The sequence below is a fragment of the Typopeltis vanoorti genome, chromosome 11, assembly GCF_054136105.1.
Source record: "Typopeltis vanoorti isolate ZY-2024b chromosome 11, IOZ_Tvanoo_1.0, whole genome shotgun sequence".
Lineage (NCBI taxonomy): Eukaryota > Metazoa > Arthropoda > Arachnida > Uropygi > Thelyphonidae > Typopeltis > Typopeltis vanoorti.
This window is the reverse complement of record NC_143559.1, coordinates 109,372,988-109,400,204: the sequence shown is the minus strand read 5'-3', so window position 1 is coordinate 109,400,204 and position 27,217 is coordinate 109,372,988. Positions and strand designations below refer to the sequence as shown.

The following is a 27,217-nucleotide window of genomic DNA, read 5'->3' as shown; positions in this document are numbered from 1 at the left end:
AATTAGAAGTAGAACAATTAGTTTTGGCTCTTCTGATTAGACATTTTATGATTCCTGTTTTTTTGACAAGGATGATGGGCTGATTCTTTAAGAATATAACGACCTGTGAATGTTGGTTTCCTGTAAACTGTAGTTGTAAGAGTATTTGAAGGTGATGACCGGATGAGGAAAACGTCTAAAAAAGATAAAAGATAACAACTTTTATTTAGAACATCTAGAAAAAGTCCGCTTCTCATCTATTTTCCCTCAACCATCCTTTTGGGTAAGATATATAGATGACATCTTTACTGTATGGCCGCACAACAAAGAAACCTTCCAGTCTATATCTCCATAGTTGAAATCACCAATAATAATCACTCGGCCAGCCAGTACTCATTGTACTAATTTAGTGATGCATGTCTTCTAGATCATCTGTGGAACTCTTTACAGCAACAACCAATTGTACATTTTGTCTTACTAGCCTTAATCTCACATCAGACTGCTTCAAATGAACAGCCACCCTCAGCTGCAATTCATCTGCTATCATCAGCAGTATATCCCTCTTTCCATCCTATCTTCTCTATCTTACCTGAAAAATACTAAACCCTTCACATTCTATCCTTGTAACTACATCATCTGCTGTTAGCCAAGTCTCACTTATAACTTTTGGTGAGGTTGTAACCAATGCCAAATACCATCTATAGAATATAGAATAGTATATAGAAACAGCAACATCCCGTTAGGCCCCCACCGATCTTTACTTCCTGAATTAACTACCCTATTCAATATTTTTTTTTTTGAGAGACTAGATTCCATACTTGGTCATTCTCATGCTCACTCGCCTCATGGGTGCATTCACATAAAGTATAGACTCATTAACTAGAAACATCATCCTCCTCGGTTTGCCTCTATCATAGTGTGGTAGGAGACTTACAATCTTCACCTTCTTGCACATCAATTTTGCCTCTTCTAACAACTTCTTTACATCCTCCCTCATAGAATATTTCTCGTCTCTCGAATCATTTGTTCCAACCAAGATAATTTCCTTTGACTTATCTTTTTGCATCCAGAAGGTGTGACTAATATGTGAATTTTTGCACCAGGGAAACACAACTTTGTCACAATTTCATTAAGTACTCCCCTGATCATTGAGTCTCCATAAATTATTTTCTCCTTAACTCATTTTTCTTTTTTTTTTGTTTGCTCAGTCTTTATTTCTACTTTGGGCTGCCTACTTCTTTCTTTTCTCAGCCCTGCTAAGCTCTTGTCACTTCTGCAGTTTTTCAATTTCACGCTTTGTTCTGTGAAGGATAGTATTCAAGCACGCTATTTCTTTATTAACGTCCATTTTGTTCTGCTCTATTTTCTTGGCTGCACGTTCGACATTAATAACATAATTTTTCATCCTACCATCAGTAGTGTCCACTCTACTAACATTTTCTGCGTTTTTGTCACCTAATTGGCACTCACTTTTGAAACAGTTAATTATTTTTGTCTTTTTTATTGCTGATTTTCATACCAAATTTATTACAACAGTTATTCAATTTAGTCAGGGGAATGTTGCAGATATGCGTGCTAGATTTATTCAGAAGTATAACATCTGCATAAAGAATCTTTATGCAGATGTTATACTTTGGTATAGTTAAAGTTTAACAATACCAATTTTGATACCACTTTCTTTCATAACAAGATCCATATAGATAATGAACAGTGAAGACAATGTGTAGCCTTGTTGTACACCTGATTCAACATCAAATCATCTTCCCAAATCACCTTCAATTCTAATTGCTGATTTAGAAATCAAATAGAGACTATGTATTGCTTGATATAATGTCCCATTTATACCATATAACTGTAGTGTTTTGAACAGCTTTCATATTGGCACTTTGTCACATGCCTTTTCCAGAAGGGTCAAAGCTGTACTGAGAGGAGACCTCCACATAGACTTTAAAGGAATGTGGAGAACCAACCAGGGCTTCTGGACCTAATGTCCAATCCTTACCTTCTCATGGTGCACCCTGTTGGGTATCTACTTGGATACTGAACGAATGAGGATGGGCTGGCAATTTGGGATTTAGCCGAACAAATTGTATTCTTATTGGTTAAACCAAAATAAAAAATGATGGTACGACATGACAGAATTTCATACCGGCTGGGGCGTCGGCCAGTTAAACAAGGCCCCCATTGTTTTCGCAAGGGAACCAGGGCGAACAGCGAAAAGTCAGCTACTGGAACAAATCCTAAAACACACCCCAACTCAACATCACCAGAGTTAAAGATCGGTACTATCAACATAAGAAGCTTGAATGGCAAAGAAATGGAGCTAGCTGAGGAATTAGATAAGTACCAGATCGACATAATAGGGATGATTGAAACAAAAAAGACAAAAACTGGTGAAATCATTCTGAGCAATAAATACAAAATGCTATATTCAGGCAATAACAATCAAGGAAAAGAAGGAGTAGCCATAGTATTCAACACAAAATACGAAGCTAATCTTCTTGAATGGTAGTCAGTCTCAAGAAGAGTAATGTGGGTAAATATGAGAATGGGGAACTGGACAATGAGACTTATTTGTGCCTATGGTCCCACAGAAGGTTCTACTAAGGTAGAAGTGGAGAAAATAGCAGAGTAGAAAATGATTGGCAGACATACAAAAATATTTTGGGAAAATTTAGGAAAAGAGCAAAGTTAATAATAATGGCAAATGTTTGTTGGATTTCTGCTCAGGACATGCACTGGTTATTACTAACACCATCTTCCAACATAAAAATGTGCACAAATTCACATGGAGAGAAGAGGCAAGGAATAAGAAAAGTCTCATTGACTATGTTATTGTTGATAGTGATGTTTTCTCCCTGGTGCACTCGGGTGTCCCTGGACACCAGAGTGTATAGAGGATTTGAAATTGGAAGTGATCACTATTTAGTCTTGAGCAGGATAAAATTGAATTTCATATTGAAAAGAATAACATGTAAGAAAGTTTTAAAGCGAATAAAAGTTGAGCAGCTCTCAGATGTGAACTGTAGACTAAAATACACAAAGATTATTGAAGAAAAAATGAAAGAGTTTGAGAACATGAATCAAACCTTGGAGATTTAGTGGCAAACTCTGAAAAAAACATTAATTGATTCGGCCAGAGAGGCCTGTGGTGAGTTTGTGTGCAAGGATAAAAAAATCAGAACTCCCCGGTGGACACAGGAAGTTAAAGAGGCAGTGAAAGAAAAGAAGAAAGCATAACACAAGTTCCTGTCAAATAAGTCAGCTTGTGCTCTTAGAGAAGACAAATGCAAGAATGCTAAACACTGTGTAAAACTAGCTAAACAAAAGTCATGGGAGGACTTTGGCAAGAATATAGAAAATAAATATCAAGAAGGTGGGAAAATATTCTTTAGGTTGTTGAAGAGGCTTAGGAATGGAGGAAAGAGTGCTGTGAAAGGAGTTAGAGATGATAAAGATGAAATGAAAAAGGGAGAAAAAGATATCCTTGAAGTATGAAGTAATTACTTTGAAAAACTACTAAATGAAACAAGCAGTGATGATAGCACAGTGGTAAAAAACACTGACCAGGCATGCAGTCAGGAATAAATATCCATACTTGAAGTAGAAAAAGCCATCAAAGGCTTGAAATGTGGAAAGGCAGCAGGAGTAGATGATATTCGACCAGAAATGCTGAAGTATGGTGGTATGAGAGTCTTACAGTGGCTGCACTGCATAGTCCAGAAAGCCTGGATAGAGGGACAAATTCCCGATGATTGGAGTAGAGCTCTCATAGTACCCATATATAAAAAAGGAAATAAAACTTAATGTGAGAATTACAGAGGTATTTTCCTATTGAGTGTTTGTGGCAAGATCTATGCAAGTATACTTGAGAAACAGTTGAGAAGAATTGTGGAGGAAAAGCTTGGTGAAGAACAAGCCGGATTCAGGCCAAATAGAGGCTGTCAGGATCAGATCTTCACTTTACGACAAATAGTCGATAAAGCATGGGAATATAACAGAGATCTGTATTTAAGTTTTGTCGGTTTGAAAAAGGCATATGACAAGGTGCCAAGAGAGAAGCTATTCAATACGCTACAGTTATATGGTGTCAATGGGACATTATATCAAGCAATACTTAGTCTTTATTTGAGTTGTAAGTCAGCAGTTAGAATTGAAGGAAGTACAGGAAGATGGTTTAATGTTAAATCTGGTGTCAGACAAGGATGTACATTATACCCTCTGTTATTCATTATCTATATGGATCACATTATGAAAGAAAGTGATATTAAACATGATATCAAAATTGGAGATGTTAATGTCAGCTCTTTGCTTTATGCGGACGACGTTATACTTCTAAATAAATCCCCTACAAGTCTGCAAGATTCTCTGACTAAATTGAATAACTGTTGTAATAGATATGGTATGAAGGTCAGCAATAAAAAGACAAAGCCAATGAAAATAGGTAGAATCGTTGAAAATATCAACTGCATTGTGAACGGAAAACCTGTGGAACAAGTAAAACATTTCACCTACTTAGGTACGATTTTTAGTGAAGGTGGTAAATTAAATATGGAAACAGAGAACAAAATCAATAAAGGTGGTATAGTAGGAAGTCAATTGAATAATTTCATATGGAATAAGAGAGAAATTACTCGGAACACTAAATTAGCTGTATACAAGACAGTGTTCAAACCAGTTTTAACTTATGGATCTGGGAGCTGGGTCAGAAGTAAAACACTTGACCAAAGACTAGAGATCGCAGATATGAGAGTCCTGAGAAAGATTAGAGGCGTGAACAGATGGCATCAATGGCAATATCATATTAAAAACGAGGATATTAGGGAAGAACTTGACATTGTCAACATCCAGGAATGCGTTAGCAGAGCTAATCTCAGGTGGTATGATCACTTAAACAGAATGGGCAAAGAAAGATTAGCAAAACAAGTGTTCTCTGCCAGGTTGGCAGCATAACGACCCAGAGGCAGACCAAGATACAGGTGGATTGATACGGTACAAAGTGCCTTAGACGATAGTAATATAAGATCTGATAATGTTGGAGTCTTGACAAATAACAGACTGATTTGGAGGAAAATTGTAGATAGGAAGTTAGTAATGATGTAATTTTTTTCATGTAGTACTATCATATCCTATACACCCCTTGGGAGTACATGGCAGGAATTTGATGATGATGATGACAAAATTTAAATACAGGCTTGAACCTAGGTTGTTCTCCAAGCTTCTCCACCACAATTTTTCTTAGCTGTTTTTCAAGGCTACATGCATAAATCTTACCAGGAATACTGAGTAGGGAAATACCTCTGCAATTCTCATGTAATGTTATTTTCCATTTTATAGATGGGATACTATGAGAGCACTGCTCCAATCATCCAGATTCATCAGGTTTTAGATTACTTTTTCTACTTCAAGTATGGATATATTTTTCGGGATGTATATATTCCTGACTGCATTTCTGTTGGGAGTTTTCTACTACTGTGCTGATAATGCCTTTATCTTCAGTTTGCTTTTTCCTCCATTTCTAAACTTTTTCAACAGTCTCCAGAATATTTTGCCACCTTCCTGATATTTATTTTCTATGTTCTTACCAAAATTTTTCCAAGACTTTTGTTTTTCTCTGTATTCTCTAAGAGCACAAGCTGACTTACTAGCTCGGAGCTTTTGATATACTTTCTTCTTTTCCTTGACTGCCTCTTTAACTTTCTGAGTCCAATATAAAGTCCTGATTTTTCTATCCTTACAAACAATCTCACCACACGATTCTCTGGCAAATCAATCAGTGTTTTTTTCAGGGTTTGCGACTGAATCTTCAAGGTTTAGTTCTTATTGTAAAACCTTTTCATTTTTCCTTAATGATGTTTGTGTGTTTGAGTCTACAGTTCACCTCTGAAAGCTGCTCGACTAAGCATAGTCAATGAGACATTTCTTATAAATTAAAGATTCAAAGAAATTATATATTTGGTTCAATCCTTTATCCAAGTGTAAGCAAACAAGTTTGCACCTGAACTATTTTCAGGACTGGGGCAACTCGTATAAAGAAGCCAATGACTTCACGTCGTTTGCCTTGGTATCCCATAATGCAAAGTACGTCTCATGTATAATGCTATGCATTATGGGGAAGGTCACTATCCAGACCGGTTTCAACCTTTATTGAGGTCTCATCAGTGGGAGCCAGACCATGAGGTGATACCAAAGTTTAAGCAATGCAGAAGTCATTATATATGTGTAGCCAAAAGGTGTCACACTTTATTATTAAAATACTCTGGATTAGCCAGTGGAAAAACTTCCAACGAGGCATTTTTTATTTCTTGCATCTTCTCTCCATGTGAATTTGTGCACATTTTTATGTTATAACATGGTGTTAGTAATAACAATTCCATGTTCTGAACAGAAATCAAGCAAGCATTTATCATTTTTATTAGCTCTGTTCATTTCCTCCCAAATGTTTTCCCCAAACATTTCTGTGTGCCTGGTAATCATTCCCTACTCCACTGTTTAGATCCCCATCAAGGACCAACTTTTCCTTTTTCATTGTGCCAGCTGCCTTCTCTAAAGTCTCAAAGATTCCTTCATTTCTTCCTGGGGTAGAAACTTCTGTGGGACCATAAGCACAAATAAGTCTCCATGTCCAATTCCCCCATTCTGATATTTGCCAACATCACTCTACTTGATACTGACTGTCATTCAAGAAGATTATCCTGATATTTAGTGTTGAATACTAGAACTACGCTCTACTCTTGATTGTTACTGCCTGAATATAACATTTTTTATTTGTTGCTTAGAAAGATCTTGCCTGTTTTTGTATTCTTTGTTTTTTCAGTTATGCCTATTATGTCGATCTGGTACTGATCCAATTCTTCTGCTAGTTCCATATCTTTTTTCATTAATGCTTCTTACAATGATAGTATCAATCTTGAGATCTGCTGATGTTGATTTGGGATGTGTTTCAGAAGGTGACTTTGCACTATTCATCCTGGTTCCCTGACAAAAACAATAGGGGTCTTGTTTAAGTGGCTGACACTCCAGCTGGCATGAAATTCTATCATGTTATACCATCATTTCACATTGTGGTTTAAGCCAATAAGAATACAATTTGATCAGCTAAATCCCAAACTGCCAGACCATCCTCATTCATTCAGCATCTGGGTAGATATAATAGGGTGCACCACAAGAAGGTGAGGATTGGACATTAGGTCAGAAGTCCTGGTTGGCTCTCCACATTCCTTAAAAGTCTACATGGAGGTCTCCTCCCAGCTATACAACTTTGATCATTAAGCATTCCCAAGACAAGCAGTCTTGTTTGTATATTGTTTAACATTATCTTCATGATTTACATGCTTCATTTTCTTTATTAGATTTCCCCATTGCACGGGGAAACCCATGCAACTTGAATTTCTCCTTCCTTTTAAATGAATAAAGCACCTTATCACTTCAACTGCAATTGTCTATCAGTTAAATTCCAGTCATCCTTTTCTGCCAATATACTAAAGTTACACAAGCTATTTCAATTATTATCATTCAAAACCAGCTTTGAAAGGACCAAAAAAAAACAGTGTCCAAATGGCACTTTAGTCTGGATCTTATGAACTGAAATGATTCTACTATATGTTATGGGAAAAAAAAAAAAAAAGCACAATTTCCTGACTTAATTCTCCACTTCCTGCATTAATGATCTCACTAAATGTCCTCCTACCATTCCAAACACCTCAAAGCTTTCTTTCTCAATGCTTGTTTTTTTTTGTGCATGTGTGAGTGAAAGAAACAGAGAGAGAGAGAGAGTTAAAAAGAATCTTTCCGATGGATAGCAAAAAGTCTCCTGGTACAAACCATACTTCAGTGCAGTTTTGATAACCATGTTAACTTTGATGTTTAAACAGGCAAAAATTGCTAATACTAACTGATACAGATATTTACTTAGTATTCAAAGACTAACAGCATAAAAACTGATATTGTTATAAATGATCAAAAAAAAAGTGCTAATTTTTTTTTTCTTATCGACTATACATGTGCCTCCATGACATTCAGAAAAATGTGTTCAACTGGAAAAAGAGGATCTTTTCTAAACCTTCCCAATGAAACCCTGTCAGCAGATCCCAAGTAAGATAATAGAATATTTCTTTCAAAAAAATAGACAAATCAACTGGTCTACACAAACAAATGATAAAAACAATACACTTAATTCATGGCCATGTTAATTTTAAATGATACAACCCAATCTAAACAAACAAAATGATACAAAGTCACTAACCTGTTCCTGTTTCATCTGAGCTAGTTTTTCTTTGGTTTTTTTCTTTTTCTGAAGTTTTGAGAGGCTTATGGTGGAAGTTGTAAGTGATCCCAAAAGAGGAATATTAGACTCATTTTCTGTGCAGTCTGAAGTATGACCTACAAATAGTTCTTAAAAATTTATAAATGGCAATATTTTTGATTCCTATATTTTAAAACAAATTTTAAAATATAAATTCAAATTAGGTGTCTAAATATGAATAAATTCACCAGTGTGTGTGTTTATGCATTGCGTATAATGCATTATGCATCCATACAAAAAAAGAATGATACATGAACTAATGCAAACTGAATTTGTTAAAAATTTTTGTCTAGATCAATAAAATATTTGCAGTTATATTATAAAGTTGAACCTCATCTAGGTAACTCATGCACCGAGTGGAGTTTTCTTGTATCAGATTTATGATGCCTTGGCATAATAGCCACAAAAAAAAATACTCTCTTAGTTACTGTGATGTAACCAATGTTTTCAAGTTATGAATAAGTAAACTTAAATACTACATCTGGAGTGCTTAAGGGTCAAAGCTGTATAACTGAGAGGAGACCTCCACATAGCTTTTAAAGGAATGTGGAGAACCGACCAGGGAATCTGACCTAATGTCATTCTCACCTTCTTGTGGTGCACCCTGTTAGGTATCTACCTGGATACTGAACAAACGAGGATGTGCTGGTAATTTGAGATTTAGCTAACCAAATTGTATTCTTATTGGCTGCAAACCACAAATAAAATGATAGTACAACATGACAAAATTTCATGCTGGCTGGGGTGTTGCCCAGTTAAACAAGGTCCCCGTATATTTGCAAAGAACCAAGGCAAAGAGCAAAAAGTCTACTACTGGAACATATCCTAAAAACACACCCCAACTCAACATCATCAGAGTGCAAGATCAGTACTATAAACATAAGATGCCTGAATGGCAAAGAAATGGAGCTTACTGAGGAATTAGATAAGTACCAGATCGACATAATAGGGGTGACTGAAACAAAAAAAGATTAAAACTGGTGAGCTCTTTCTGAGCAATAAATACAAAATGTTATATTCAGGCAATAAGAATCAAGGAAAAGAAGGGGTAGCCATAGTATTCACCACTAAATATGAGGCTCATCTTCTTGAATGGCAGGTAGTCTCAAGTAGAGTGATGTGGGCAAATATCAGAATGGGGAACTGGACAATGAGACTTATTTGTGCCTATGGTCCCATAGAAGGTTCTACTAAGGTAGAAGTGGAGGAATTTTTTGAGGCTTTAGAGAAAGCAACTGATACAATGAAAAAGGAAAAGTTTGTCCTTGTTGAGGATCTAAATAGCAGAGTAGGAAATGATTGTTAGACATACAAAAATAATTTGGGAAAATTTGGAGAAAAGAGCAAAGCTAGTAATAATGGCAAATACCTGTTGGATTTCTGCTCAGGACATGGACTGGTTATTACTAAACAACATGTTCAAACATAATGTGCACAAATTCACATGGAGAGAAGAGGCAAGGAATAAGAGAAGTCTCATTCAGTATGTTATTGTCGATAATGATGTTTTCTGCCTGGTGCAGGACACCAGAGTGTACAGAGGATTTGAAATTGGAAGTGATCACTATTTAGTCTTGAGCAGAATAAAATTGAATTTCATTTTGAAAAGAAAAACATGTAAGAAAGTTTTAAAGTGAATAAAAGTTGAGCAGCTGTCAACTTTTATTTGCTCCCATGCTCTCATTTGGTGGACACTTCCTGTGTCCACCATAGAGTTTGAAAACAGGAACCAAACCTTGGTGATTCAGCAGCAAGCCTTGAAGAAAACCCTGACTGATTCAGCCAGAGAGGCATGTGGTGAGGTTGTCTGCAAGGATAGGAAAATAAGAACTGCATGGTGGATATAGGAAATTAAAGAGGCAATGAAGGAAAAGAAGAAAGCATATCAAAAGTTCTTGGCAAATAAATCAGCTTGTGCTCTTAGAGAATACAGAGACAAATGTAAAAAAGCTAAACACTGTGTAAAACTAGCTAAACAAAAGTCATGGGAAGACTTTGGTAAGAACATAGAAAATAAATATCAAGAAAGGTGGTAAGATATTCTGGAGGTTGTTGAAGATGCTCAGAAATGGAGGAAAGAGTGCTGTAAAAGGAATTAGATATGATAAAGATGACATGAAAACAGGAGAAAAAGATATCCTTGAAGTATGGAGTAATTACTTCGAAAAATTGCTAAATGAAACAAACAGTGATAGCAGAGTAGTAAAAAACACACAACAGGCATACAGTCAGGAATACATATCCATTCTTGAAGTATGGATATGTACGTAAAAAGAATTTCATCAGGAGTAGATGATATTCAACCAGAATTGCTGAAGTATGGAGGTATAAAAGTCTTACAGTGGCCGCACTGGTTAGTTCAGAAGGCCTGGACAGAGGGACGAATTCCTGATGATTGGAGTAGAGCTCTCATAGTACTCATATATAAAAAGGGAAATAAAACTGAATTTGAGAATTACAGAGGTATTTCTCTACTGAGTGTTCCTGGTAAGATTTATGTAAGTATACTTGAGAAACGGTTGAGAAGAATTGTGGAAGAAAAGCTTGGTGACGAACAAGCTGGATTCAGGGCAAATAGTCTGTCAGGATCAGATTTTCACTTTATGAAAAATAGTTGAGAAATAATGGGAATATAACGAAGATCTGTATTTAAGTTTTGTAGATCTGGAAAAGGGATATGACAAGGTACCAAGAGAGAAGCTATTTAAAATACTACAGTTATATGATTCTAGTAGTAAGACTTATACGTTGGTTAGACATAACTGGTAATTAATTTACGGAATTGACAATGCATATAAAGTAAATAAATTAAAGATAACTTTAATGAATCACTTCTATATTTCGGCAATGTCACATTGCCATCTTCAGGAACATAAAGATATGGTATGTGCACTAAGGAACTAACAAAGCAAATGAGGAAGAAAATAAGAACTAATTTTGTTCCTAAAGTCCTAATGGTGCCCTCTTGTGGGCTAATTTGGTAGTCTTGGCAGTTGGGCTGAAGTTCTCAAAATGAAAGTCTCCCAAATTTGGGGCAGTTTCATGCACCCAAATTTGTTGAGGTTAGGAACGTTTTTTAGAGCTGCTGAAGATTCTTTGAATAGTCTTTCGTATTTAAACTTGCTGCGATGGATTATTTTTGTCTTCTTCCAACGAATTTTATGGTGGGTATCTAAGGCATGGTCTGCCAGTCCAGAGCGGCTGTACCGGTGAAAACAGATGTAGTCTTGGTGTTCTGAAATCCTGATATTTGTTGTTCTGCCTGTTTGGCCAAAGTAGGACAATTTGCAGCTGCAAGGGACCTGGTATACACCAGGTAGGTCTAGGGGAAGTGGTTGGTCTTTGGTAGAGCGGATAAGGGATGCCAACTTTTTATATGGTCTGTAACAGGAAATTAGGTCATATTTTTTGAGATTATTAGTTATTTTTTCAGAGGTGCCCTGGATGTAGGGGATAGTGATAGACTTGGTGTAGTCTTTATTGTGGAGGGGGGGAGGGGGGTTGTGGTTTACAGGTTTTAGTATTTTTTGGATTTTTTTGGGGTTTTAGCCATTGGCTAAGAAAGTGTTGAGGATGTGGTTTAGTTCCATAGTCAGGGCCTTGTCATGTGAGCAGATTAATTTTGCCCTGTTATATAGTGTTTTTATCACCCCATATTGTTGTGAGGTGGGGTGGTGGGATTGCTGGTGAATGTATCTGCCAGTGTGGGTGGGTTTTCTGTAAACAGAGAAAACCAAAGATCCATCAAGCTGGCAGGTGATTAAAGTGTCTAGGAAGGGGAGGGTGTTGTTTTCCTCTTTTTCTAAGGTGAACTGGACTCTGGGATGTTGGTTGTTTAAGTGTGTTAGGAAGGAGTGGAGTGTATCTGAGCCATGTGGCCAAATAGCAAACACATCATCCACATAACGAAGCCAAATAGTGGGTTTTTGTGGGGCGGAGTTTAAGGCTTTCTCTTCAAATGTCTCCATAAAGAAATTGGCCAAGGGTGGGGAAAGTGGTGAACCCATGGCTGTCCCCTCTATCTGTTTGTAGAACTTTCCTTGCCAAACGAAATAGCCTGAGTTCATTGTGAACTGAAATAGGGCTGAGATATCGGGAGGAAACTTGGCTTGGATGAGCTCAAAGGTTTCTTTGAGTGGTACATTAGTCAATAGGGAGGAGACGTCAAAACTGACCATTATGTCAGTGTGTTGGAGTGTGAGGTTTTCTATACTGGCTTTAAAGTGGGCCGAGTTTTTTATGTGTGATGGTGTGTTGCCAGTGTAGTGTGTGAGCGTTTTGGCTAAATGTTTGGCTAATTTATATGTGGGGGAATCAATGCCATCCACTATGGGACGTAATGGCACATTTTGTTTATGTAATTTTGGAAGTCCATATAATCGGGGGGGTCTAGAGTTATAAGGTTTAAGTTTGTTGGTGACTTCCACAGGCCAAGAAGTGACTTTCTTAAGGAGACTGTGGATAGTTCTAATCTGAGAGTTAGTCGGATTATATTCAATGGGGAGGTAAGTAGTACGGTCTCGTATTAAAGAATTTAGCTTACCTTTGTAGTCTTTTTGGTTAAGTACCACAGTGGCGCTTCCCTTATCAGCTTTGGTGATTACTATTTTTTTGTTGTTTTTTAATTCTTGTAGGGCTGTATATTCGTTTTTGGATAAGTTGGATTTTGGAGGTTTGGCTTTAGTGAGAACACCGACTACATCCAGTCTCACGTTGTTGGCGATGTGGTTAGGCAGGTTGCGAATTCCACGCTCTATTTGGATCATGATTTCTTCAGCAGGTATCCTTTTAGGAGCTAGGGCGAAATTGTGACCACGTGAAAGTGCGGTGAGTGCTTCAGGCTTTAAAACTGCCGACGAGAGGTTGACTACTGTGTTAAGTGGTGGCTGGGGTACAGAGGTAGAAGTCTTTGTCAGGTTTTCGTATTTTTTCACGTGCCGACTACATATTTTTTCGAATTCCTTTCTCGCCGATGTGCATGAAATGTCATGAAGTATCGACCATAGATCAAGGCCGAGTGTGTTAGAAAGCTCTTCCTCTAGCGCCCGTACGGTTTTGTTTTCGTCGGCAAGGAGAACGTGCGTCGCGGTAATTTGTTCTCTTAACAGGGCGAAGCTAGTGCGGTTGTAAATACGTAGAGCTTTCTCGGAAGTGAAACGGTGCTTTAGTTTGACACAGTTGGGGATCACTTTGTTATCCCGGCAGCGTTTTAGGAACGTCAGACGATTTATTTGCCTCGATATCTTCAACCTCAATTTGCCGTATTGACGGGCCTTTCGTGCGATTGCATCTCCGTGGATGATCATGATTCTAGTAGTAAGACTTATACGTTGGTTAGACATAACTGGTACATCCAGGGCACGTCTGAAAAAATAACTAATATCCTCAAAAAATATGACCTTACTTCCTGTTACAGACCATATAAAAAGTTGGCATCCCTTATCCGCTCTACCAAAGACCAACCACTTCCCCTAGACCTACCTGGTGTATACCAGGTCCCTTGCAGCTGCAAATTGTCCTACTTTGGCCAAAAGGCAGAACAACAAATATCAGGATTTCAGAACACCAAGACTACATCCGTTTTCACCAGTACAGCCGCTCTGGACTGGCAGACCATGCCTTAGATACCCACCATAAAATTCGTTGGAAGAAGACAAAAATAATCCATCGCAGCAAGTTTAAATACGAAAGACTATTCAAAGAATCTTCAGCAGCTCTAAAAAACGTTCCTAACCTCAACAAATTTGGGTGCATGAAACTGCCCCAAATTTGGGAGAATTTCATTTTGAGAACTTCAGCCCAACTGCCAAGACTACCAAATTAGCCCGCAAGAGGGCACCATTAGGACTTTAGGAACAAAATTAGTTCTTATTTTCTTCCTCATTTGCTTTGTTAGTTCCTTAGTGCACATACCATATCTTTATGTTCCCGAAGATGGCAATGTGACATTGCCAAAATATAGAAGTGATTCATTAAAGTTATCTTTAATTTATTTACTTTATATGCGTTGTCAATTCCGTAAATTAATTACCAGTTAGGTACAGTTATATGGTGTCAATGGGGCATTATATGAAGCAATAATTAGTCTTTATTTGAGTTGTAAATCAGCAGTTAGAATTGAAGGAAGTACAGGAAGATGGCTGAATGTTAAATCTGGTGTCAGACAAGGATGTACATTATTCCCTTTGTTATTCATTATCTATATGGATCACATTATGAAGGAAAGTGGTATTAAACAGTGGTATAGATATTTTTTTTTTATTCACTCGATATAATGTATTTCTTTATTGTTGGTATATGCAAGATTTTCCTATGATTGGAATCCACAGTCAGATTTTATATTTGTTGACTTTTGGTTCTATTATCTGTCAATACTCTAGTGATAAAAATTCAATACAACAATGAAATCTGCAAAATGAATGATAAAAAGAATAGAGGTATACATTCTTTTTTAGAAAAGGGGGATCCCCAGACAGAATGTCCTCCACTATTCCCACACACTGCATTAGTAGGGTTTCCAGAATGTAAAAAAATAAATATTTTCACGACAGTGATAAGTCAACATATATTAGTCATTCCACTACTCTTGTGTAATGGGATTATCATACATCCTTTCCATTCCTGTAGAATTTTCTGTGCTGAGATTCAAATTATGCAGCTAGGTCAAGAGCACAATCAATTCTGCTGAATACTTCCTTAGCATCCATGTTAAAATCCCACCAGCCTCTATAGCCAAATTCTGATTCACTTCATGCAACAACCCTAATATTTCCTCCTCGTAAATTTGGGTCATATCATTCAGCAAAGATGTGACACACTCCAGGATGATAGCTCTTAGCAAAGTCGGCACATGTATACCATTTGCATTCAGTAGTTATTCTTTCACATTCATTCTTTCTTTTACTTGCAGCATAACAATAGAATTATTCTGGATTATCCTTGGTATAAAGAACCAGTTTCTTTTAATAGTCAGATTTAGCTTTCTGTACAATATTTGTAACTTTTTCTGGCCTCAACTTTGTGATGTTCATAACTGACAATATACAGTATTCCATCCACATAATTTTTTTTCTTGAGAATTTCTTGCTTAATAAGAATGCACACCCATTTCTCATAATCTTTATTCTTGAACTCTAGGGATGCATTCTGATATTGCACTATGCCAATTTCTGCGTAATTTAGCACGTAACCCTTTTCTGGATATCCATATCCTTAGCCACTTTTCACGTCAGCACAATATGATCATTGTCACCTACCAGTGGCAGAATAGTCACATCTGAAACCATCTATGCCACTACAATCAGGTCTACACTCTGACCTTACGTTCCCTCTGTCACCAGCTTCTTCAGGAAGTTGTCTTGCAATGACTCAACACATTTGCCTTCTTTCTAATGAAATTTCATCATTACCCAATCAATATTCAAATAATTAAAGGCTCCCATGATAAATATTTTTCCCATTTTCTTTCAGCAAATAGATGAAGATTTACAGTCAGTCCACATCCTATCCCATTGGCTTTAACAGGCCTTTAAGGCCCACAACCTTCCAAGCATGCTTGGATTTCGTAACCGAAATACGAGGATAGAATGGTCACTCCTATGCCTCAAGGTATTCTTGGCTGTATCCCTGTGTGTTCAAGGGGCCGGTTTGCCTGCTTGCAGGATGAAAAACACCAGATAAACTGGCGGAAAAAACCCTATTGCCCGTGCCCAAGACCGGCTAACTTGGCTATGGCTGAGGAAGATCCTTAAGCTCCTCACGTCTCCGACGGGAATCGAACCTAGGACACTCCTTCCCCAGGCATATGGTTGCGAAGCGCAAAGCCACTAGGCTAACCACGCGGACAGTCAGTCCACATGATATATCATTTACAAACATGTTAGAGACAGGTGCTCAAGAACAGAACCCTGGAGTATGCCACTGGTTATCCTCCTTTTTTTTTTTTTTTTTTGAGACATTGCTCCATCATACACAACTTGTTGGTATCGTTCAGTGAGCCAATCATCAATCCATCTAACCATTATACTATTTATTCCCATCCTCTGCAGTTTGTACAAAAACTTATCATGTGGTAATCTGTCAAATGCTTTTGCAAAGACCAAGAATATCATGATATATGATTCTCCCTTATCTAACATACTCATTATGTCATCATGACATGCAAGTAAATTGCTAAAACAAGACCTACCTTTTACAAATCCATGATGATCATCATAAAGAATACTATGTCTATCAACCCAATCATGTATTCTATTCCTAACCAATCTCTCAACACCTTGACTACAACTGCATTTGTATAAACTGGTCTATAATTGGAAACTTCTGTCATAGAAACATGCTTGTGGAGTGGTACTATTTTGCCTCCTTTCCACTCTTTGACGTTACCCATTGCAAGATTTTCATTAAATAACCAGGACGAAGCTATAAATAACTGTTGTGTACATTCCTTAAAAATGCATGGTGATATGTCAACCATTTGCTTCCATAGCCTTATGATTTTGGTAAAATCTAACCCGAACAACATTTGATACACTTCTGATTCTTTCACATTCCAGTTCTCCTAATACTTGTCTCCCTTCTACATGTTGTATGGTATCATTAACCTGTGATAGGAGATTTAGAGCTATTTACATAGTCTGCTGATTTTTAGAATGAAAAATCTGAAGGTATTAGTATATGACAGTTGCTTCTCTCCAATAGCCAAGTGAAAACAAAAGCACATAATATATATCCTGTGTCATATGATTTGCACAACAACAAGTGATGTTATTGGTATATTTTGATTATGTTTGTCAAATGATTGCATTTTGATATTAGGAATGGTGCTTTTTTGTGAATTTTGAGCATGAAGGTAACATGTTAATTTTTTTAATACTCTATGTAGAACTGTGAGTGCTTTCCTGTCTGTAGGCATGAAGATAATGTGAATTTTATTTAATACTGTTTGCAGTACCTTTTCATGTCTAGGGGGTCAGTAAATGTCAGAAAATGAACAAATTACATGTGTTCATTTCACTGACTTCTGGATGAGTGTTTTCATTTTCAAAAGGAATGATATGCTAATTTCAATTTCATTATGTTTACTAAGTTTTTTGGCAGTTTTTGATATTAATATTTCTGGTTCTCCTTTGAGGTTGTTTCTTGTATCCAATGTTAATTATTTTCAAGGGTCTTAGGCCAAATGTGTTTGTGATGTGTGGGTGATTTTTGGTACCAGCATTTGTGGTGCTCAAAGATGAAAGCTATAACTGAGAGGAGACCTCCACATAGCATTTGAAGGAATGCAAAGAACAAACCAGAGCTTCTGACCTAATGTCCAATCCTCACCTTCTCGTGTGCACCCTGTTAAGTATCTACATGAATGAGGATGAGCTGGAATTTGGGATTTAGCCGACCAAATTGTATTCTTATTGGCTTAAACCACAATGTAAAATGATGTACGACATGACAGAATTTCATGCCGGCTGGGGCGTCGCCCGATTAAACAAGGCCCACATTGTTTTCGCCAGGGAACCAGGGCGAACAGCGAAAAGTCAGCTACTGGAACAAATCCTAAAACCCACCCCAACTCAACATCACCAGAGTTCAAGATCGGTACTATCAACATAAGAAGTCTGAATGGCAAAGAAATGGAACTAGAGAAGAATTGGATAAGTACCAGATCAACATAATAGGAATGACTGAAACAAAAAAGACAAACTGGTGAAATCTTTCTAAGCAATAAATACAAAATGTTACATTCAGGCAATAACAATCAGGGAAAAAAAGTAGTAGCTATAGTATTCAACACTAAATACAAGGCTAATCTTGAATGGCAAGCAATATCAAGTAGAGTGATGTGAGAAATATCAGAATGGGGAAGTGGACAATGAGACTTATTTGTGCCAATGGTCCCACAGAAGGTTCTACTATGGTAGAAGTAGAATAATTTTTTGAGGCTTTAGAGAAAGCAACTGACACAATAAAAAAGGAAAAGTTGCTCCTTGTTGGGGAACTAAATAGCAGAGTAGGAAATGATTGTCAGACATACAAAAATATATTGGGAAAATTTGAAGAAAAAAAGCAAAGCTAATAATAATGGCAAATACCTGTTGGATTTCTGCTCAGGACATGGACTGGTTATTATTAACACAATGTTCCAACATAAAAATGTGCACAAATTCACATGAAGAGAAGAGGCAAGGAATAAGAAAAATCTCATTGACTAGTTATTGCTGATGTTTTTTCCCTGGTGCAGGACACCTGAGTGTACAGAGGATTTGAAATTGGAAGTGATCACCATTTAATCTTGAGCAGGATAAAACTGAATTTCACACTGAAAAGAAGAATATCTAAGAAAGTTTTATAGTGAATAAAGGTTGAGCTCTCAGATGTGACCTATAGACTAAAATAGAAAACAGTATCAAGGAAAAATGAAAGAGTTTGTGAACAGGAACCAAACCTTGGAAATTCAGTGGCAAGCCCTGAAGAAAACATTGATTGATTCAGAAAGAGAGGCATGTGGTGAGGTTGTCTGCAAGGATAGAAAAATCATAACTCCATGGTGGACACAGGAAGTTAAAGAGGCAGTGAAGGAAAAGAGAAAGCATATTGAAAGTTCCTGGCAATAAGTCAGCTTGTGCTCTTAGAGAATATGGAGACAAACGTAAGAAAGCTAAACACTGATTAGAGATAAGGGTGACATGAAAACTGGAGAAAAAGATATCCTTCATGTATGGAGTAATTACTGCAAAATGTTGCTTAGTGGCACAAGCAGTGACAGCACAGTAGGAAAAAACACTCAACAGGCATACAATCAGGAACACATATCCATACTTAAAGTAGAAAAGCCATCAAAAGTTTGAAATGTGGAAAGGCAGCAGGAACAGAAGATATTCAACCAGAAATGCTTAGGTATAAGTCTTGCAGAGGCCACACTGCATAGTTCAGAAGGTCTGGACAGAAGTACGAATTTGAGATGATTGGAGTAGAGCTCTCACAGTATGTAAAAAGGAAAATAAAACTGAATGTGAGAAAACTGCTCTTTAGATGAAGATGGTCGTCCAAGACTAAGATGTTAATCACTCTTAGTCTTGGACGTCTGCGGTCTCTTCTTCCTGTAGGTTCATATTTATATGCTAGTTTTGGAATCCTATTGATATTCATCCTTTCTATGTGGTAGCCAATAGAACAAGCTGTATTCAGGCTAAATATAGGCTGTCAGGATCAGATTTTCACTTTACGACATATATTTGAGACATCATGATAATATAACAAAGATCTGTATTTAAGTTTTGTAGACCTGCAAAAGGCATATGACAAGGTGCTAAGAAAAAAGTTATTCAAAATGCTACAGTCATATGGTGTCAATAGGGCATTACATCAAGCAATACATAGTCTTTATTTGAGTTGTAAGTCAGCAGTTAGAAATGAAGGAAGCACAGGAAGATGGTTTTATGTTAAATCTGGTGTCAGACAAGGATGTATGCTATCTTCTCTGTTATTCATTATCTATATAGATCACATTATGAAGGAAAGTGGCATGAAACCTGACATCAAAATTGGAGATGTTAATGTCAGCTCTTTACTTTATGCAAGTGATGTTATATTTTTAAATAAATCCAGTACAAGTCTGCAAGATTCCCTGACTAAACTGAATAACTATTGTAATAAATTTGGTATGAAGATCAGCAATAAAAAAAACAACAAGACAATGAAACTTGCTAGAAAACATCACCCTACATCCTGAATGGAGAACCTATAGTAACAATTAAAACATTTCAGCTTCTTAGGCACAATTTTTAGTAAAGATGGCAAATTAAATATGGAAATAGACAACAGAATCAACAAAGCCAGTATGGTGGTAAGTCAAATGAATAAATTTATAATGAATAGGAGAGAAATTAGTCAAAACACTAAATGAACTGTATACAAGACAGTGTTTAAATCAATTTTAACTTACTGATCTGAGAACTGGGATAGAAATAAAACACTTGACCAAAGACTAGAAACTACAGATACGAGAGTCTTGAGAAAGATTAGGAGCATGAACAGATGGCATCAATGGCAATATCATATTTAAAATGAGGATATTAGGAAAGAACTTGACATTGTTAGCATCCAGGAATGGGTTAGCAGAGCTAATCTCAGATGGTATGGTCACTTAAATAGAATGGGGGAGGAATGATAAGCAAAACAAGTCTTCTCTGCTGGGTTGGCAGGAAAAAGATCCAGAGGAAGACCAAGATATAGGTGAATTGATTCAGTAAAAAGTGTCTTAGAAGACAAATATTATTATTATTATTTGACACCTCCAGGGAGTCCAGGGAGTCATCGAGTGAGGGCACCTGCTCTACAACTCTGTCTCCACCATTCAATCACCAGTTGACCACAACTACACCAACGCCATCCACCACTGGTATTTCCACAGACAATCACAAACATCCATGCCCATAACGGAATTCGAACCCGCAGCCTTTGGCTGGAAAGCAGATACGCTATACTCGGCCAACCAGGTGGGCAACTATAAGATCTGATAATGTTGGTCTTGACAGATAACAGACTGATTTGGAGAAAATTGTTGATAGAAAGTCATTAATGATGTAAGCTTTTCATGTAGTACTATCATAATATCCTGTACACCCCTTGAGGATAGATGTCAGGAATTTGTTGATGATGATGGAATGGACATTTTCATAGCGTTTTTTTTTTTTTTTTTAAATCTGGTTTTTATTGACATTTTCTTTGTATAAGCAGTTTTATAACTGATTTTTACTAATATTTGCTGTTATAGTTTCTGTTGCCTGTTGCTTTCTTTCATATATGGTGTGGTATTATTGACAAGATTTGCTCTGGAATGTTTTATTTTATTTTATTTTTTTGTTTATGCTGTTATCATTATTATATTGTTTTTATTATTGCTATGTGCTTTATATATCATTTGTCATATCGTTATTTTAAATATTTTTTGCAGATATTTTTTGTTACATAGACTAGTGTTATCAGAAGTAAATTCTGTTGATAATAGTCATGCAACACAACATATCACATGGTTTTGTTGATTTCTCAGCTATCACATCTGTTTCTATACTGATCCTAACATTTTTCACATACAAAAATATGTAAATGTTAATTAGGTTTACGTATTTTTTTCATATTTTTTATGTGCACATTTTTTTCATTATGCATTTTTTATAAAATATGCTCTTACTTCATTGTGATCAAATTAAAGAATAAAACTTCAGTCTTCTATTAAAATTACCTATAATTTTATACTTGTTCTGAGGCGAGTTTTCATCCTCTACGCCGTGTTCAGTTTCACTTGTCACATCTATTTTTGGTATGTGATCATCTTTTTCATTTGTATCTAAATCATAATGTGTTGAATCTTCTGGTACTTCTTTTGATCGTGATATATTCTTTATCAACTGAAATATGATAAAAGTATATAATTAAATAAAAAATGCATGTATAATTATATCTGTAGTTCTTGTATAAATTAATTTATTTAACAAATATATGACTAAATAATCAATATGAAAATCTCCTTTTTTAAATTTGTGCACAGTATTTCAAAGAAAGTGTCTAAATTATTTGCAATTTTTAAAATTAATTTTTGTTTTTTATGTTTAATGACATATTTTAGAAATTAGTTAACAAATATAATTTCTCATATGTCCAAAAATATCATTGAATGAGACTAATGTAACCCATTAAAGCTAAATCTCAAATATAATAACCTCACATTTTTTATTATATGGCATACAATATTATCTGCAAATAAAAAGGAATTGTGCAGTTTTATGAGATGTTTTACTGAAGTTCATAGTAGAGAAATGTGCTGTTCTTCTCATTAATCAGCCAGAATTATGACAAGATATAATAGGTAATTAAATTTGATTATATTTCTTTAACCCTAGGAGATCAACAGGTTTTCTCCACCCCACACAAAGCATTCCTTCAAATGCTTGATTGCTTTTCTTCTTTTACAATCTGGATTAGTCTACTGCTAAATGAAAGTTTCTCTCTCTCTCTTTCTATATCTATATATATATATTATTATTATTATGATTAATGTATAGCATCATACATCTCTGTAAGGGGATGTGCTTTGCATTAGGGGGAAATACTAAGGAAAGTGATTGGCGCTTACTCCACCTTTACCAAGAGTTGCCTCAGACTTGAACTATGTTCAAGCGCAAACTTGACTTACTTGTCTGTTTGCTTACTTGGGAAAAAATGATTAAAACCTAGCTTATAAAATTGCTTGGCATTCTTTAACATAGTATATCCAAGTTAAAAAACTTTCTACATATATATATAGCAAATGTCATGGGATGGGATATATATATATATATATATATATATCCCATCCCATGACATGTGGAGTGACCCAATTTCTTCCAGATATTGTCGTAAGTATTCATGGCAGTAAATCAGGGTATGTATTCACGGGGTCAGTTGGCCTGTTCTGGGGGTCAGAAAACCCGACTTTCCTGGTGAAAAAACAACTACCACAGTATGAGACTGGCTAACTCACCTTTAGCGGAAAGAGATCAGATAAATGTGTGTGCGTGTATACACACAAACTGTATTCATAAATACATTGGCCAAAAGAGCATGTTTAACACACTACAGATATTATTATTATTACTGGTACAGTCCTATCGTTACAATTCCACTTACCCCAAATCTTTCAGCATCTGATCGAAATTTCTTGAAATCAAATTTCGCACCTGTACAAAGAGTTTTGAATATATTAAAGGAACTCATTTCATGCTGTTATAAATATATATAAACTTTAAACGGCGATGTCTCACTTTTACCCTCACATAGTAACACACACAAAACCACCAACACACATTTTACAATATACATTTAAAAATTGGATATAAACAGTATAGCGCCACCACACTTTAAAAATATCTATTAATATATATTTAAAAATTGGATAAAACGGGTGTCGCCATACAGTGTCTAATATCATAATTATAATAATAATTATGATATTAGACATTTTTTAATAATAATTAAAAAATATATCGACCATCACGTGTGTGTGTGTGTGTGTGTGTGTGCGTGTGTGTGTGTGTGTGTATTAAAGATACCAAGCTATTTAAAACCATTATGTGCAGGCGCAAACTTGACTTATTTGTCTGTTTGCTTACTTGGGAAATGGAGTATAACCAGGTTTAAAATAGCTTGGTATCTTTAATATACTATATACCCAAGGTAAAATACTTTCTACACACATATATATATATATATATATATATGGGAATAAATATATATATATATTTATTCCGGTCTGGGTAGTGACCCCACCCATAATGCATTGCAGTATACATCTTCTAGTGAGATGTGCTTTACATTATGGGAAAATACTAAGAATAGTGATCAAAGCTTTAACCACCTTTACAATGAGCTGCCCTGGTGTTGTACCATCTTTAGACTTGAACTTTGTTTCAGGCGCAAACTTAATTGTTTGCACACTTGGGATTAGGAGCTAAAATAACCAAGCATATAAAATTGCTTGGTTATCCTAATATATATATATATATATATATATATTCGGTGTCTATCTTCTCCCCCGAGCACCTGCCCACCCCCATTTAAAAATGATGAAGACAGATCCGAACTCTATACCACATCAGGCGTGGCGCGAGTTACCAAGAGCACCACTGGATGTTAGGCTCCCTAGACATCTAGTGACAAGTGGGCTACAGGAGCAAGATTCGCAGAACTCAAAAGTAATTACTAGGAAAAAGTGGAGCATGGCTGAAAATCAACAAGTCATGCAGTGCTTCTATTGTTCAAACCCCTCAATTAGGGGATTGCAGAAACAAATGTTCCAACATTGGCTTGAACTACACCCAAATTCGGAAATTTCATTCGAAAGGCTGATGCAGCAGCATAGCTTCATTATCAAACCCAAAATATTTAGTGAACTTGCGCTTGAAGCACTGAAAGCTCAAGTTGTAAAAGAAGACTGTACTGGCCCCGAACTGACCGAGAATATGAATGTAGCAGAACAAGATTCCAATGTGCAAAATCCTGAAAATAGAGAAATAATTGAAAGGAATCTATCACAGAAGGAACAAGAACTCGCTACATAAATTACCAAGCAAATCAACAACAACGTGGAACTAGTCACGCTTCCAGTATAGAGGCAAGTACCTCGACAAAAGCAAAAGGAACTTTTACATGACGCCAATAAAGTTGCAATGGCGTGAGAAATTTGAAAAACCTTAAGAAAAAGAAGCTGAAAAATATGAAAATCCGAAATATCCTTATAAAGAGGTTTAATATTGTAACATGACCTATTGATGAAGTATTAGAACTAAAACAAAAAGTAGTTGAAATCGCAGCTAAAATAAGAAACACTGCACGCATTGAGCAGTGCAAGCAAAATTCGATGTTTTGCGTGAATCAGTACTAATTTTACAAGATAGATAGCTGCAGGAATGATAATTTTAAAGAAAATATAAATTATTACAGACAAAAAAAAATACACTTAAATTTTGGCTGTGCCCTAAAAGGCATAATAATAAGGCAAAGTGGATTGAACAAATTATGAACGAATCTATCAGCTAACGCCTTTTTATTCCCGTATACGGGGAGTAGGCGAGACCATTTAGCCCTATCTAACTTTTGGAGACTGAGTGGGCAGTTCAATCTCCACTGGTACCAATTAGAGATAGATGGCCCAAGGCTATCACTAATTAAGCGGTACACAGTGAAGAGAGACGGCTCAAATGTGCCGCCATCTCGTGGTCCCTAACCCTAACACAATATATTTAATGTCTGAAATAATGTGGGTTCTACGGTCGGTTTTCTTGAGTTTACGGGACGAAAAACCCGAGTTTCCGGGAGAAAAAACCCGCTTGCCCGTGCCAGAAATCGACTAACTCGGGAACCAGTAGAAAAAAGGCTTAGAAAAATTTCCTCTAGTCGCCGACTAGACTGGAAACTAAGTCTTCCTTCGTGCGGCCAAGCGCCGTGGTATGCAAACGCCACATTCACTGAGCTACACAGGCTACCATGAACGAATCTCAAGAACAAAAAATGAACTAACTCAAATCGTTTAAAAGCAAGCTAGAAGGATAAAAAATTGGTCAATACTCGGGAAGGATGAATTACATGACTACTGGTTGAAATATCTGACAGATTTACACGAAAGATTTGCTAACCAATTTAACGATGTTTTAGAAGGACAAAGCAGACAAGAGTGGCTCACAACAGGCAAAACGTTTCTGAACATAAAAGATATGGAAAAAGATCCAAAGCCAGAAAACCTCAGACCAATAACCTGCCCACCAACAACTTTTAACTACTCACAGGCATATTAGCTGACAAAATATACAGCTATCTTAAAGCAAATTGATTTTTTTCCGATTGAACAAAACATTCGCTGCAAGAATTTGAGAGTCTCAAAAGAACAATTGCTTATTGACAAAATGATTTTGAAAAATTGTAAATGTAGAAAAACCAATCTTCATATTGCTTGGATAGATTATAAAAAAGCGTTTAATTCTGTGTCTCATAGTTGGATTTTAAAATGCACAGAATTATTCGGTATTAGCGAAAACGTCCAAAAATTCTTGCAAGCCATCATGATAAATTGGAAAACAATGTTCATCCTGAACAGAGAAGAATTAGGGAAGAAAACATAAAAACAGGTATTTTTCAAGGAGATTCATTATCTTCTTTATTGTTTACTTTGTTATTGATCCCCTTAACTAGAAATTTAAATAAAACTGAGCATGGTTACCAAACTGCTCAAAAAAGGGCAAAGATATCTGACTTTTTATACATGGACGATCTGAATCTGTACGCAAAATCAACGAATGAACTTGAATCATTGCTTAATATTGTGCACATATTCATTTAAGCTATATCAATGGATTTTAGATTAGACAAATCTGCAATTGTTGGAATAACAAGGGCAAAGTATGGAGACCTGAACGAAATCGAGCTGCTCAATGGCAAAAAAATCAAGTCAATAAAATTCAAAGATAGCTACAAATATTTGGGAATTTTAGAAGCACCTTATGTATTCTACTCCTTAAAGAGTAGAATACATAAGGCGGCTAAGAAAACTCCTTAAGTCAATGCTTAATGCCTGAAATTTGATAAAAGCAATTAACACCTGGATAATATCTTTTCTGAGATATTCAGCAGGCATTATTGAATGAACCCAGCTAGAATTGGAGAATTTAGACCGAAATACTCGAAAATTAATGACAATGCACCATGCCCTTAGTACTTGCAGTAACATTAATAGGCACTACAATCTCACAAAAAGGAGACAGAGGATTACTACAAGTAAAGCAAATTGTTGAAGAAGAAAACGAAATCTGAACGATTATCTCCAGAAAACAAAGGAAAAATTTCTAATCGAGGTTGGGACAGAGGGTTTATTTAAACCCATGAAGACAAAATTGGAGTATAAAACCAACCAAGTAAAAGTGAGAACCGAAGGATGGAAAAATAAGGCATTGCATGGAAACTACCTTCAGAGCATAGAGGGCACCACTGACAGCAACTTGACTTGGCAATGGTTGAGAAATGGAGCACTAAAGAAAGAAACAGAGTCGGTAATTTTTGAGCACAAGCACAGGCCATTAAAACCAATGTTATAAGGCAAAAAATTCAAGAAGATAAATACAGATTGTGCAAAGAGAAGGAAGAAACGGTAGACCACATTATAAGTGGGTGCTGCAAAATAGCATAAACTGACTGCCGTAAAAGGCACGATAATGTGGCTAAGATAATTCACTGGTATTTATGTAAAAAGTACGGGTTTAAAGTATCTAAAGACTATTGGAAGCATAAAGATGACCAAAAGGTGCTTGGGAATGAAAAAAATAAAATACTCCGAAATTTCAAAATCAAGACTGACAAAAGTTTGGAATGTAATGCACCCGATATAACAGTGGTTGAAAAAAGGTGAAA

At 36.2% G+C, this 27,217-nt stretch overlaps 1 protein-coding gene across 2 annotated transcripts in view; it reads right to left on the bottom strand.

The window, feature by feature from the left end:
* Positions 1 to 23,108, bottom strand: part of ais (DExD-box helicase 52) — a 115,894-nt gene extending 92,786 nt beyond the window's left edge. For both annotated transcript variants that reach the window (XM_090400148.1, XM_090400149.1), the window contains exons 1-3: positions 22,949 to 23,108; positions 21,525 to 21,690; positions 8,225 to 8,361 (exon numbers count right to left, since the gene is read on the bottom strand). In XM_090400148.1, the coding sequence (XP_090256274.1) occupies positions 8,225 to 8,361; positions 21,525 to 21,690; positions 22,949 to 23,035 (390 nt within the window). In that variant the 5' untranslated portion in view covers positions 23,036 to 23,108. The remainder of the gene's footprint in view (positions 1 to 8,224; positions 8,362 to 21,524; positions 21,691 to 22,948) is intronic.
* Positions 23,109 to 27,217: the final 4,109 nt, after the last annotated feature.